Consider the following 13,163-nt stretch of genomic DNA (forward strand, 5'->3'; position numbering starts at 1 on the left):
ACTACTTAATGGACGCACAGTTTCTGCTTCCCATGATGAAAACATGCTGGAAACATACAACGCTGTGACCACATGTAATGCCACTAAATTGTATGTTTAAAAATGGTTAAAATTGTCAATCTTAAGTTATATATATTTTACAATAAAAAGAAGAGAAACAATTGTTAATTTAAAAAAAAAAAAGAAGGGAACAGCCTGAAAGTTGATGGGACGCTGAGGCTCCAAGAGGAGCTAGGAGTAAGAAGACCCTTCAGAGGGAATGGTCTAGAGATTCAGAGAACAGGAATGTCTAACAATCAATCTTAAGTTTTTTGATCTTTGTTCTTTTCTTTTCTTTTTTTTTTAAGATTTTATTTATTTATTTATTTGATATATAGAGAGAGAACAAGTAGGCAGAGAGGCAGGCAGACAGAGAGGGGGTAAGCTGACTCCCGGCTGAGAAGAGAGCCCGATGCAGCAGGAGCCTGAGATCATGACCTGAGCTGAAGGCAGAGGCTTAACCCAGGCACCCCATGCTCTTTGTTCTTTAAGATAACTCTCCTCTATCTCCCTAAACTTTAGTAAAAGTTTGCTACACCCAAATGCCTGATTCGAGGTGGCATCAGGAGAAAGAACGTGTATTCTTTTTTTTTTTTTTTTTTTTTTTTTTTTAAAGATTTTTTTTTTTTGACAGAGAGAGATCACAAGTAGGCAGAGAGGCAGGCAGAGAGAGAGGAGGAAGCAGGCACCCTGCTGAGCAGAGAGCCCGATGTGGGACTCGATCCCAGGACCCTGAGATCATGACCTGAGCCGAAGGCAGCGGCTTAACCCACTGAGCCACCCAGGCGCCCCAAGAACGTGTATTCTGAGTCTGGGCGGACACAGCACCACAGAGAAAAGAGAGGAGCTGCATGTTTTGAGACCCAAGTGAGTGGACACCACCAAAGAAGCAGAGAAGACTCAGATATATAAATGATGTGCGGGGACAGTGCTGAGCGTCCCGCTGCAGGTGGAATGACAGCTCACGCAACTGCCATTGCAACACTTAGGGATGCACCAACGCCACGGGGTGGAAGACCCGGCACCATCCAGAAGGTAGCAGTCTGAGTCACACAGGTGGGCCTCATGAACTTCATGGTCTGCCAAGCTGAAGTGGGTCCTGCTGGGGCTCTGTCTGTACTTCCAACCTCATGGAAAGTAAGATATCCATCTTCAGGAAGTCATTTTTTGTGGCTCAGCTGGAAGCCTGCTTCTCCCTCCGCTGCTCCCCTTGTAGTCCCCCCCCCCCGCTACCCCCCTCCCGCTGTTCCCTCTCTCACTCTCTAATAAATAAATAAATAAATAATCTTTAAAAAATAAATAAATAAAAAATAATAAGTAGGGGCGCCTGGGTGGCTCAGTGGGTTAAAGCCTCTGCTTTCGGCAGAGGTTGTGATCTCAGGGTCCTGGGATCGAGCATCAGGCTCTCTGCTCACCAGGAAGCCTGCTTCCCCCTCTCTTCTCTGCCTGCCTCTCTGCCTACTTGTGATCTCTGGCTGTCAAATAAATAAATAAAATCTTAAAAAAAGAATAAATAAAAAATTTAAAAAGATGAAAAAGTCTTTAAAAAAAAAAGGAAGTTATTTTTCTTTTCTGATGCTTTCTGGGATCTGTCATGTTAAAAAGAGTAAAAGGTGGAGGGATTGGTGAAATAGATATAGGGAATTAAGAGGCACTTCCAGTTATAAAATACATCTAAGTCAAACGAAGATGAAAAGTACAGCATGGGGAGTACAGTCAATAACCTTGTTAACAACATATATGGTGACAGATGGTGACTACACTTGTGGGGAGCAATGCATAATGTACAGAATGGCTGAATCACTCTACCGTACACCTGAAATTAATATAACATTGTATCTCAATTATACTTCAACAATTTCTTCTTAATTTTTTTTTTTAAGTAAGCTCCAGGCCCAGCCTAGAACCCAAGGCAGGGCTTGAACTCACAGCCCTGAGATCAAGACCTGAGCTGAGATCAAGAGTTGAATCCAACTGTGCCTGGGTGGCTCAGCAGCTTAAAGCCTCTGCCTTTGGCTCAGGTTATGGTGGCGTCCTGGGATTGAGCCCCACATCCAGCTCTCTGTTCAGCAGGGAACCTGCTTCCCTTCCTCTCTCTCGGCCTGCCTCTCTGTCTACTTGTGATCTCTGTCAAATAAATAAATAAAATCTTAAAAAAAAAAAAAAAGAGTTGGATGCTTAATCAACTAATACACCCAAGTGCCCCCAATAACAACTTTTTAAAGGATTAGGGAGGAAAAAAGATAGACATGGATAACAGGCAAAGAAGAGCCAACTAGCACTTAATTGGAATCCCTGGAGGAACAAAAACAATGAAATATAATAGCTATTAAAGATATAATTCAGGGGACGCCTGGGTTGCTCAGTTGGTTAAGCATCTGCCTTCAGCTCAGGTCATGATCTCGGGGTCCTGGGATGGAGATCTGAGTCAGGCTCCCTGCTCATTGGGGGAGTCTGCCTCTCCTCCTCCCTCCCCACTGCTTATATTCTCTCTCTCTTTCAATTAAACAAATAAGATCTTTAAAATAAAATAAAATAAATATTTTAAAAAACCAAGGCTGGCCCAGATGAATTCAATGGTAATTCTACCAAACCTTTAAGAAAGAAAATATACCAATTCTCTAAAACCTCTTCCATAAGATAGAAGCAGAGGGACTACTTCCTAACCCATTCTAGAGGAGAGCATTATCCCAATACCGAAACCAGACAATATTATAGGAAAAGAAAGTTACAGACCAATATTGCTCATGAGCATAGATATAAAAGTCCTTAACAAAATAGAATCCAACAATGTATGAAAGGAATTACATGCCATGACTGACCAAGTGGCATTATCCCAGGTGTGCAAGGCTGGTTCAACATCTGAAAGATACTTAATGTAATCCATCACATCAACAGACTAAAGAAGAAAAATAATATGATCATAAAATAGATGCAGAAAAGGCATTTGACAAAATCCAACACCCATTTATGATAAAAGCTCCCAGCAAGTTAGGAATAAAGGGGAATTTCCTCAACGTAATACAGAATATCTACAAAAATCTGCAGTCAACATCACAGTCCACGGCAAGAAACTAGAAGCTTCCCCATTAAGATCAGGAACAAGAAAAGGACGTCCCATCTCACCACTCCTTTTCAACACTGCACTGGAAGTGTTACTTACTCGGTAAGACAAGAAAAGGAAATAAATCTATCTACACTGGGAAGGAAAAATAAAACCGTATCTGTTCGCAGATGACACGACTGGCCATGTGGAAAATATGAAGGATTCAGAAGAAGAAAAAAAACCTGTTGGAATGAATAAATGCCCACAGCAAGGTTGCAGGATATAGGATTAATACTCAAAGGTCGCTCACTTTCCTCTTTACCAACAATGAACAAATGGAACTGAAATGAAAAAAATATTGCTGTTTATGTAGGTATCATTAACATCCCCCAAATGAAACTTGGGTGTAAACTTAACAAAATAGGTGCAAGATCTCTATGAGGAAAACCACAAAACTCTGATGGAAGAAAGCAAAAGAGAACAGCATAAGTGGAGGGTATTATTCCCTGTTCACGGATCAGAAGCCCCAGTAGTGTCAAAATGCCAGTTCTTCCCAACTTGATCCATTTGATCTACAGATTTAATGTGATCCCAGTCAAATTCCCAACAAGTTATTTTGTGGATCTGACAAGTGGATTCCGAAGTTTATATGTAGAGGCAAAAGACCCAGGGTGGCCAATTCATTACTGAAGAAGAAGAACAAAGTTAGAGAACTGACACTACCTGCCGTTAAGACTGACTACTACAGGGGTGCCTGGGTGGCTCAGTGGGTTAAAGCCTCTGCCTTTGGCTCAGGTCATGATCCCGGGATCCTGAGATGGAGCCCCACATCAGACTTTTTACTCAGCAGGGAGCCTGCTTCCTCCTCTCTCTCTCTGCCTGCCTCTCTGCCTATTTTGTGATCTCTGTCTGTCAAATAAATAAACAAAATCTTTAAAAAAGACTACTACTTAAAGCTACAGTAATCAAGACAGTGTGTTACAAGCGAAAGAACAGAGAAATAGATCAATGGAACCGAAGAGAGAACCCAGAAATAAAGCCCCATAAATACTGTCAACTGGTCTTTGACAAAGCAGCAAAAGCAATCCAGTGGAGCAAATACATAGTCTTTTCAACAAATGATGCCGGAATAACTGGACGTCACATGCAAAAAAAAAAATCAGTGTAGACACAGAACTTATACTTCTCACAAAAATTAACTCAGATGGATTGTAGACCATTTTGTCTAAATGTAAAACAAAAAATGATAAAACACTGGGAGATAACATAAGAGAAAATCCTTTGGATGTTTAAAGCACTTTGGATCAATTTAGTGATGCTTAATCCATGCCGCTTTGCAGGCGTCTGTGGCCCACTGTCTCCTCGACTCTTGGGGGCACCTCACACCCTAAGAGCACCTAGGCAGGTTTGATAAACCTGATGTAAGCCTAAGAATTTGTGGCAGAAACCTGGCTCAGAGCTGCTGGGGCAAAAGTGTGAATATATGGAAATGGCAAAGGGTGAGCTCACAAGGTTAAGGGAACCCATGTACTAACCGGGCATCTGGAACAGAAACCAGGAGCTCAGCGGTCCCAGGGCAGGTACTCAGTCTCTGCCATTCTCTGCACACCCATTTTTCTACACCTGACAGGAACCAAAGCTTCCAGCCCCACGTAACCCTAATTTCCCACAGCTTCCAGGGGAGCAGGGTCTCACCCTCTTCCTCAAGCCTGGTTAGAAAAACAGGCAGAAAGGTTTCAGAGCAGTCAAGCTTGGGTTCTTCAAAGCCAGAGGGGACTGTTCTTTTTTTTTTTTTTTTTTAAAGATTTTATTTATTTATTTGACAGAGAGAGAGATTACAAGTAGGCAGAGAGGCAGGCAGACAGAGAGAGGAGGAAGCAGGCTCCCTGCTGAGCAGAGAGCCCGATGCGGGACTCGATCCCAGGACCCTGAGATCATGACCTGAGCCGAAGGCAGCGGCTTAACCCACTGAGCCACCCAGGCGCCCTTTTTTTTTTTTTAATTTATTTGACACAGAGAGAGATCACAAGTAGGCAGGGGTGGGGGGAAGCAGGCTCCCTGCTGAGCAGAGAGCCCAATGCAGGGCTCTATCCCAGGACCCTAAAATCATGACCTGAGCTGAAGCAGAGGCTTAACCCACTTAACCCACTTAACCACCCACATAACCCAGAAGGGCCTATTCTTGTGAGAACACGGGCACTCCACCAGGAGCACTAACCTGAGTGAAGGAAGGGGCAGCCTTAGAGAGAGGACTGTATGGATCAGGGGTGTCTCACTAGGGATCTGAGGGACATTTCCAGAGGCATGACTTGCCACACACAGAGTAAGGTCTCTCTAAGTCTTCAAAGTCAGAGGGTGATTTGTGACACCCTATGATGTAGAAGGTCTCAATGGTGATGGTGGAAAACATGGCACGGCTGGTGGCATTGGCGGCAGACTCAGAAAAGCAAAACCCCGATCATAAGTGCTGCCTCAGAGTAGGTGTGGGTGGGTCCTTCCTGGGTGCCAAAGGGCAACGGATACTTGGCAAGCATGATGGGGCCAAAACCTGAACCCTGACCACCTAGGAGGCTCATTTCTCCTGTGCAAGAAAGTCACACCTCACAGTTAACATTCAGATCATGAAAACAGATGTGAACGGGGGTCTTTCCAAAAGAATTATTTTAAACCACCACTAGGAGCTGCTGATTAAAGACTCTTTTTTTTTTTTTAAGATTTTTTATTTATTTGTTTGACAGAGATCACAAGTAGGCAGAGAGGCAGGCAGAGAGAGAGAGAAGGGGAAGCAGACTCCCTGCTGAGCAGAGAGCCCCATGTGGGGCTCGGGCCCAGGACCATGGGATCATGACTTGAGCTGAAGGCAGAGGCTTTAAACCACTGAGCCACTCAGGCGCCCCTGATTAAAGACTCTTAATAGGTGTTTGGTGCCCCACGCACATCCCTTTGGGCCTGACCATTGTGCCGCCAGGCCCAGCTCCACACTGCCCTTTTCTGGGGACAGAAGGAGCCAGGGAATTTGCCCTAGGACCAACTCACAACCACTGACTGAAAGGAATGGCAGACAAACATTCACAGCCCCTCACCCCTCTTGTGAGGTCATTCAGAAGTGACTATTGTGTTACAGATCTCCAGAGGCACAAAGCTCCCTACCCACCCTTGATAATGTACTTGTATGGGCTGCCTCCCCTTCCAGTCCTTCCTGGGATCACCTCCCACATAAACTACTTGTACTTAATCCTTATCTCAGGCTCTGCTTCTCAGAGATCCACACCAACCCACCACATTTCGGTAGAGAAAACAAGTGCTACCATCCAAAGGAGGCACATAAGGAGACAGGGGTGATGTGGGGTCACAAGAGGTAGAAACCTTCCAAGATGCTTCTTGGGGTCCTCTCTGACCACAAAGGCTCAGATACCCAGCTCAGGGCCATACAAGAAAGCAAGTACTCATCATAGCAAACATGCATTAGCCAAATTTACAGAAATGGGAGCATGAAATCACACAGTGCTTTTAACTCAAAATGAGAAAGACAACTTCATCCTGGCTAGACCTCTTGCACCCACCTGATGGTACCTTCTCTCTCTACAGACAAGGAAACCTATGATTATCTCAAGGTTGCCTGGTGGGCAAGGGCTGGGCCCAAAATGAGCTACAGAATCCCCCTGCTAAGTGAATGACACATTTGGGAACTGTGGTGGGACTGGACACCAAACAAGTGCTCACTGACAAAATCCTTATTTTTTTAAAAAAGATTTTATTAATTTGACAGAGCATGACAGCAAGAGAGGGAACACAAGCAAGGGGTAGTGGGAGAGGGAGAGCAGGCTTCGTGCTGAGCAGGAAACGGGATGTGGGGCTCCACCCCAGGATCATGACCTGGGCTGAAGGCAGACGCTTAATGACTGAGCCACCCAGGTGCCCCCAAAATCCTTACTGATAATGTTGCCTAAGTGGGTGCAAAGGCAGCAGCCAGCTCCCCGACCCTGGGAGTCTCAGATTCCCTTTGGGTTGCAATGACTGACTGTGGGTTTAGAATGAGAAAGTGGACTGAGTTCTGTTCTTTATGCTCTAACACTAGCAACTGGTGGACTGTTTGGGGGGCTGGCTGCCAGAGATGGGAGAAACTGGGGTCAAGGACAGGTAGGGCTGGCCCACTGCAGCAGTATGAATAAGTTACATGGCAACACCAGGCACAGGATGTTCTGGGATTCCTCCCTACCGTCCTTTGGCCAGCCCCCTCTTCAGTCCACTGTTATGGACAGTGTGTGCTGTCCACTTATCCTGTGTGTGGTACCACGCCAGAGCTGGGGGCAGGCTGTGAAGGAGGCCAATGCCAAGCTTCACCTGGCTGTGTGTCCACCCATCCCTGTCCTCCCTCCTTGCCCTCTCGGGCAGTCCCATCCCAGTGAGGGATCAGCGGGGCCACGCAGCACTGAATTCCTTCTCCAGACCCTGGACAAACTGGTCGTTGAGAAAGAGCAGTTGACCATGCGGCAGGAAGCGGGCGAGGATGCCCTCGATGCGATCAGCCCGAAGCAGGAGGTTGGTGCTGGGGGTCAGCAGCCGGAGGTGGTCGAGAAGGAGGCGTGCCAGCAGCCGGAGTGTGCCCTCAGCCAGCAGCAGGTTCTCGTGGGCATCCAGCACCAGGGCAAATCCTAATGAGAGCACACCCAGCCATACCACTGTCCGAGGCTCCTGAAAAGGGTCCCCTGCTGCCAGGCGGAAGGCCCCGAGGGGGGCCTCATGCAGGGGCACTGGCTCATCTGATGACTGAGGCTGCAGGTCCATGGGGGTCCGGCCAGATGCCTGCTGCTGCAGCCGGCACATGGAGTCCACCTGCCTGCGGAGAGTGGGTGGGTCACTGACTTCTGTCATCCTTATCACCACCCTGAGAACTGAGAACTGCTATTAACTCCGTATCTCAGATTTAGAAACTGAGCCCCAGAGAGACTAAATGACCTGCTGAAGACCACAGAGCCACAGAGCAGGAAGCATGAGCCATGACAGGAATCCAGGCTCCTGCCTCCAGGCCCTGAACCATTTCATTCCATGTGTTCAAGAGAAGGCAGGTTTTGAACACAGCCCCTTGGGCCAGGAAAGGGCATCAGGGGAAAAAGACCCTGCCCCCACCAGCTTCACAGAGGGCTCCTTAACATAAAGAAATGCAAGACTTGGGTTGCCTGGGTGGCTCAGTTGGTTAAGCATCTGCCTTTGGCTCAGGTCATGATCCCTGGGTCCTGGGATCGAGTCCTACATCAGACTCCTTGCTCAGTAGGGAGCCTGTTTCTCCCTCTCCCTATGCCTGCAGCTTCTCCTGCTTGTTCTCTTTCTCAAATAAATAAATAAAATCTTTTTAAAAAAAAGCAAGCCATGAGAAGTTGAAGTCATGTTCAACTGCACCGTCCAATCTCTCTACCCCTGTCCTACCCTGCAACCCTCTCCAAACAAAAAAGAAAGACCTCTCACGTGAACATTTAGGCTTTAGAAATCACACTCTGATCCCTTCTGAATCACCTTCTGCATTTGGGCTGTGCACAAGCTGGTTTTAAAGGCCTTTGGTTTTCTGTGCCACGGGAGGCGGGGGTGGAAGCCCAGAGAAAAAAAGGGATGGCAAAGGCTAGCAAAGAGCTGCCCCAGAATGTTAACCCCCCCACACACCCCACACACCCCCCCCACCACAGAATGCAGAAAGGCAAAGGATTCTGGCACTTGCTGGCTCCATCTTGGTCTGGGATGGGAAAGGCCAGGGAAAACCACCACATCTGGAACAGTTTCCTAAATGTGCTCAGTGGATCCCAGGCTTTCAGGAGGCTCTGGGATAAGAGTTCCTAGGTACCACATTCTCTCTCCTCCTTAGGGATTCATAAAACCTACACATACACTAATCGTTCTGAAAAGTCCTGCACTGCAAAGCATGTTTAATCCGTTCCAAAGTCTGCCTGCCATGTTCTAGCTGCATAACCTTGGGCTGGCTAAGTTCCTGTGCCTCCTGAGAGGTGGGGATAATAACCATATCTATCTCAGTGGACTGTTACAAGAATTAATGAGTTCATATACATGAAATGCTCCGAACACTTAGCACATACGTACAAGCTCAATTAAGGCGAGCTATAATGGTAATGATGATGATGATAGCATTATTATTTCTTTAACTCCTTTTCATAAAATACTTGTGAACAACCATGGGTGACTTTTGGAAACAGTACTCAAACTTTCTGCTTCTTAGTCTGATTCTCTGTACCCTCCCAGAAAACCTATCACAATCAGGCATGTGTTCAATGAAGGCCTGCATTACCTGGCCACAGCCAAAATCTGCTCCTTTCGGAGGAGCCTGTCCCTCTCAGCACCACGTGGTCGTGGGTCATCCGGTGAGTTCTCAGCACCAAAGACGCAGGAGTAGAGCACTCGGCAAAGGCCCGTGTCCTGGGCCTGTGGAGCCCGCAAGGTGTGGATGAGGAAAGCATGGACCATGGCTCCAGGGTGGACACTACAGGGAAGCCAGAGACCTTGGTGAGTGTGAAAGCCCAGCAGCGCAGGCAACCACAAAACGGGTCTCGGAGCATGTGTGGAGGCTGCTGTGACTAGTCATGGGTCCTCCTCGCCAACCAAGAGGCACTCCCTACCTCTGAATAATGGCGTCTGGTCAGCAGCACTTCTGTCCACCAAAGAGTCAACTGGTGAAGAAATCTCAGACAACCCCAAACCGGGCTCTACAAAATAAATGGCCAGGAATCTTCAAAAGTGTCAAAGTCATGAGAGTCAAGGGACGCTGGGGAGCTGCTCCAGAGGAAACTAAGGAGACAGGGCAGCTGAACACACCAGGCCGTGTGGTCCCCAGCCAAAAAGGGTCGTTTCAACATACAGCATTATTAGGACAACTGGAAACAGCTTAAATAATACTCTTGATCAGTGTTACCTGATTCTGGATGTAGGAGAATGTGCTCGTTTTTAGAAAATACACACTGAAGTACCACTAAATACAGAGGTTAAACGGCACCGTAGAGGCAGCCAACTTTATTGTCAAAAGGTGTACGGTAGTCTTTGTAAGAAAACTCCTGAAATCTTCTACAAGTTTCGGAGTACTTAAAAATAAAGTCGACTAAATAATGGCACTACTTGGGGGCACCTGGGTGGCTCAGTGGGTTAAGCCGCTGCCTTTGGCTCGGGTCATGATCTCAGGGTCCTAGGATCGAGTCCCGCATCGCATCGGGCTCCCTGCTCAGCGGGGAGCCTGCTTCCCTCTCTCTCTCTCTGCCTGCCTCTCTGTCTACCGTGATCTCTCTCTCTGTCAAATAAATAAATAAAATCTTTAAATAATAATAATAATAATGGCACTACTAATAATAGCAGCGTCTGGCTGACTCAGTGGCCAGCCCGAGGTTGGGAAGGCAGCCGGTACACAGGAAGCTGGTATCTTGATCTCTAATTTAGGGTAAGTAGATCGTCCGTTTAAATTGGTCAAGCAAGAAGTTTCGCGAAGGCACTTTGAAAACTGCAGCCCGCTCACCCGCGAGTACCTCCGGTGACCCCCACCCCAGCCTCATGAAGAGCACGTCATCAGTCTTCGCCACCGTGTCCCCCCAAGTCACAGCGAAATGGTAGCGACCAAACCCTCACGTCACTGTCTCGCGCAAGCCTGCGGCGCAGTGCATTTCGGGAGTTGTAGTTCCTTGCTCCTGTCAAACAGCCCTAAGAGGAGCACCCCAACCGAGTGTACTGCCCCTTCAGCCTTGGAGCCGCTGTCCTCCGGGCCTCAACTCACCCTTCCTTCCTTGCCCGCGGACTTCTACTCAGAGGCCGCTCCACTCCGCAGCAGGAGAGCAATGGCGGCTGCGCGGCCCCTGAACGCCTGCGTACACCGGTCGCGGGCGCGCACACGAGCTGACGCGCGCGGGAGGGGGGCGGGGCGAGGCCCCCCCCCAAGTCAGGTGGGGTTCCCACGTCAGGTGTACTGTTCCGGGAATGGGCAGGGGTGGTGTTCTGACACCTGGACGCTCCCCCACGGCTTTCGCCCTCGGACCAAAGACCCCTTGCTTCGAACTCCCAGCGGGACCCTCGCGGGTTATCTCCAGACCTGGTATTGGTGGAGTCCCGCTGCGAGGCCTGGAGTAGCCGAGCCCCAGGCTTCCGCGAGGGGGCGCAGCGTCCCGGAGCGTGAACCTTCCGGAAAAGGCCCGGTGGCCACATCGTCGCGGGCGGGCGCGGGTCGGTCCTCTGCGGTCCCTGCCAGCCTTGTGAGGCTCGTGGGGCCTAAATAAAGGTGCGGGGCCGGTTCTCGAACTGGCCTATATGCGTGGGAGTCACTGGGGTGCCCGTTAAAACGCAGATTCCTAGGCTTTCTTCGTGGAAATTGTGACTTTAGGAGAAAGATGCATGTTTACGCTGTCGGTGGGGGAGGGTTTGGGCTTGTGGATTTCCGCAGCGGGTTAAGACCAGAGTTCGTTTTGGAATAGAACGATTTAAATTTGTCCCCACCCTGTCACCAGCGGTGTGAATCACTTCATTGGGCCCCAGTGAAGAAGCCCCCGTAGGGTTTAGTAGGCTTACCAGTTTATCTTCATATTCCCACCACTAACAAGGTGACCCATCTTTGAAGGAGGTCATCAAAGTAAGGAGACTTACTTCACACTGAAAGGGGCACTGTCAGCCACCAGCCTCTAGGGACAAACGGTGGAATAAAAGCCCTACCCAGAGGTGTTTGGGGCCCTGCTAGGTCTGTCCTGAGCCTCACTGCCTAGCCTGGGTCACGCACCTACACACTCTTTTAGCTACTATGGCCATGTGAAGGGCTCAAGACCCCGTGGTCCATGCCTCAGAGCCTCCACACCGGCTGTTCCCTCAGCCTGGAATGCCCTTTCTTCCCCTTCTTTTGCCCTTCCAGATGTGCTCAGACCAAAAGAGGGGCGGCCGCCTTGCCTGGACTGTCCATTAGCATTCAGTTGCCCCTTTGCACCCATTGTTGAGGGTCTGTCTGTGATGGTGACGTCTCCCAGGGGGCATACCCGGGCTAAGGTACTCACCCATTCTCCCCAGGGCCATGCACACTCCTTGGTGACTGAAGAAATGAAAGGCAGGGCAGCCCAGGCAGGGACCCTGGAGTCAGGACCCTCCAAGGGCAGGGGATTCCTGGCCCCTCTGGCCATAGAACGTGGGTGGGGGGAAGTAAGGAAAGCTAGAGGAAGTGCCCAGGGTGTGTGGGCATTTTGGCCACAGGTACAAGCCATAAATTGTAGATGGACGGGCAGACCCAGAGATGATGTGGGGACCCAGTCACAAGGCTGGGGGTCATGGTGGCTCAGTTCCTGGCTCCCGGACCCTATCACCCTTAGCCAGAACCCATGTCTGCTAGCTGATTACAGCAGAAAGCTGGCAGAGGGCTCTGGTTGCTTGGGGCCACCTAGCATCTGGAACACAGTATTCTAGCCTCTATCCACTCTGGGCAGTGAATCCACTCCAAGTCCCAGGCCACCAAGGGGCTGGCTGGCCTTGTGTGAAGTATGTGAAGGAGACAGCAGTGAGAAGCTGCCTGAGCCACTACGGTGGAGGGCTGTGAAAGACCCAGATGGGGGTGGTGTCCTGATAAGGAGGAGAGAGGAGTCAGGTGCCATTGCCAACTTTTTGCAGCCTTCAGCCAACCTGTGCCTTCCGGGTCAAAACCCTGGAAGCTGAGGACAGCGAGGCAGGAAGGAGCCTGAGTTCCCCAAGATGCTGCAGGGCCTTCCTGCTGAGGGAAGAGCACACATATTGATTTTGCTAAACAGCTGTGTGGGGTTGATGTTATTTACAGTCTAATTCATTCCTAAGTGAGGCAGCATGTGAAGAGGTCAGGGTGTTGCCTGGCCTAAGGTAGGCACTCAGTAAATCTATAAATGTTGACAACTGTTAATACAGAGGCAGGATTGGAAGAGGTGTCAGAGAGGTGTGGATCATCACTGGAAAGCAAGTAGGACTTTCTGGTCTGATGAGAGTCAGAAGCAGAGAGTTGGACGGGCTGAACTTTCTAGTGCTTCTTGGAGTTGTAAGACCTGCCTTGAAGACCAAATGGAACAGCCTGAGTGGGATGGAGGTAGCATGTGTC

The 13,163-nt window shown here is 48.9% G+C and overlaps 1 protein-coding gene across 3 annotated transcripts; it reads right to left on the reverse strand.

Moving 5' to 3' along the window:
* Positions 1 to 6,827: 6,827 nt before the first annotated feature.
* On the reverse strand, positions 6,828 to 11,625 carry LOC132021759 (AP-5 complex subunit sigma-1). Of its 3 annotated transcripts, XM_059406609.1 has the most exons (4): positions 10,848 to 10,939; positions 9,709 to 9,795; positions 9,381 to 9,572; positions 6,832 to 7,925 (listed from the first exon to the last, which is right to left on the reverse strand). In XM_059406609.1, the coding sequence occupies exons 3-4, from the start codon at positions 9,554 to 9,556 to the stop codon at positions 7,499 to 7,501; spliced, it is 603 nt and encodes a 200-aa protein (XP_059262592.1). In that variant the 5' UTR covers positions 9,557 to 9,572; positions 9,709 to 9,795; positions 10,848 to 10,939; the 3' UTR covers positions 6,832 to 7,498. The 3 variants fall into 3 exon arrangements, with proteins under 3 accessions (XP_059262591.1, XP_059262590.1, XP_059262592.1); XM_059406607.1 differs by lacking the exon at positions 9,709 to 9,795 and having other exon boundaries at positions 6,829 to 7,925; positions 10,848 to 11,619; XM_059406608.1 differs by lacking the exons at positions 9,381 to 9,572; positions 9,709 to 9,795 and having other exon boundaries at positions 6,828 to 7,925; positions 10,848 to 11,625.
* Between the last annotated feature and the right edge of the window lie 1,538 nt (positions 11,626 to 13,163).

This window comes from Mustela nigripes, chromosome 7, assembly GCF_022355385.1.
Source record: "Mustela nigripes isolate SB6536 chromosome 7, MUSNIG.SB6536, whole genome shotgun sequence".
Taxonomy (NCBI): domain Eukaryota; kingdom Metazoa; phylum Chordata; class Mammalia; order Carnivora; family Mustelidae; genus Mustela; species Mustela nigripes.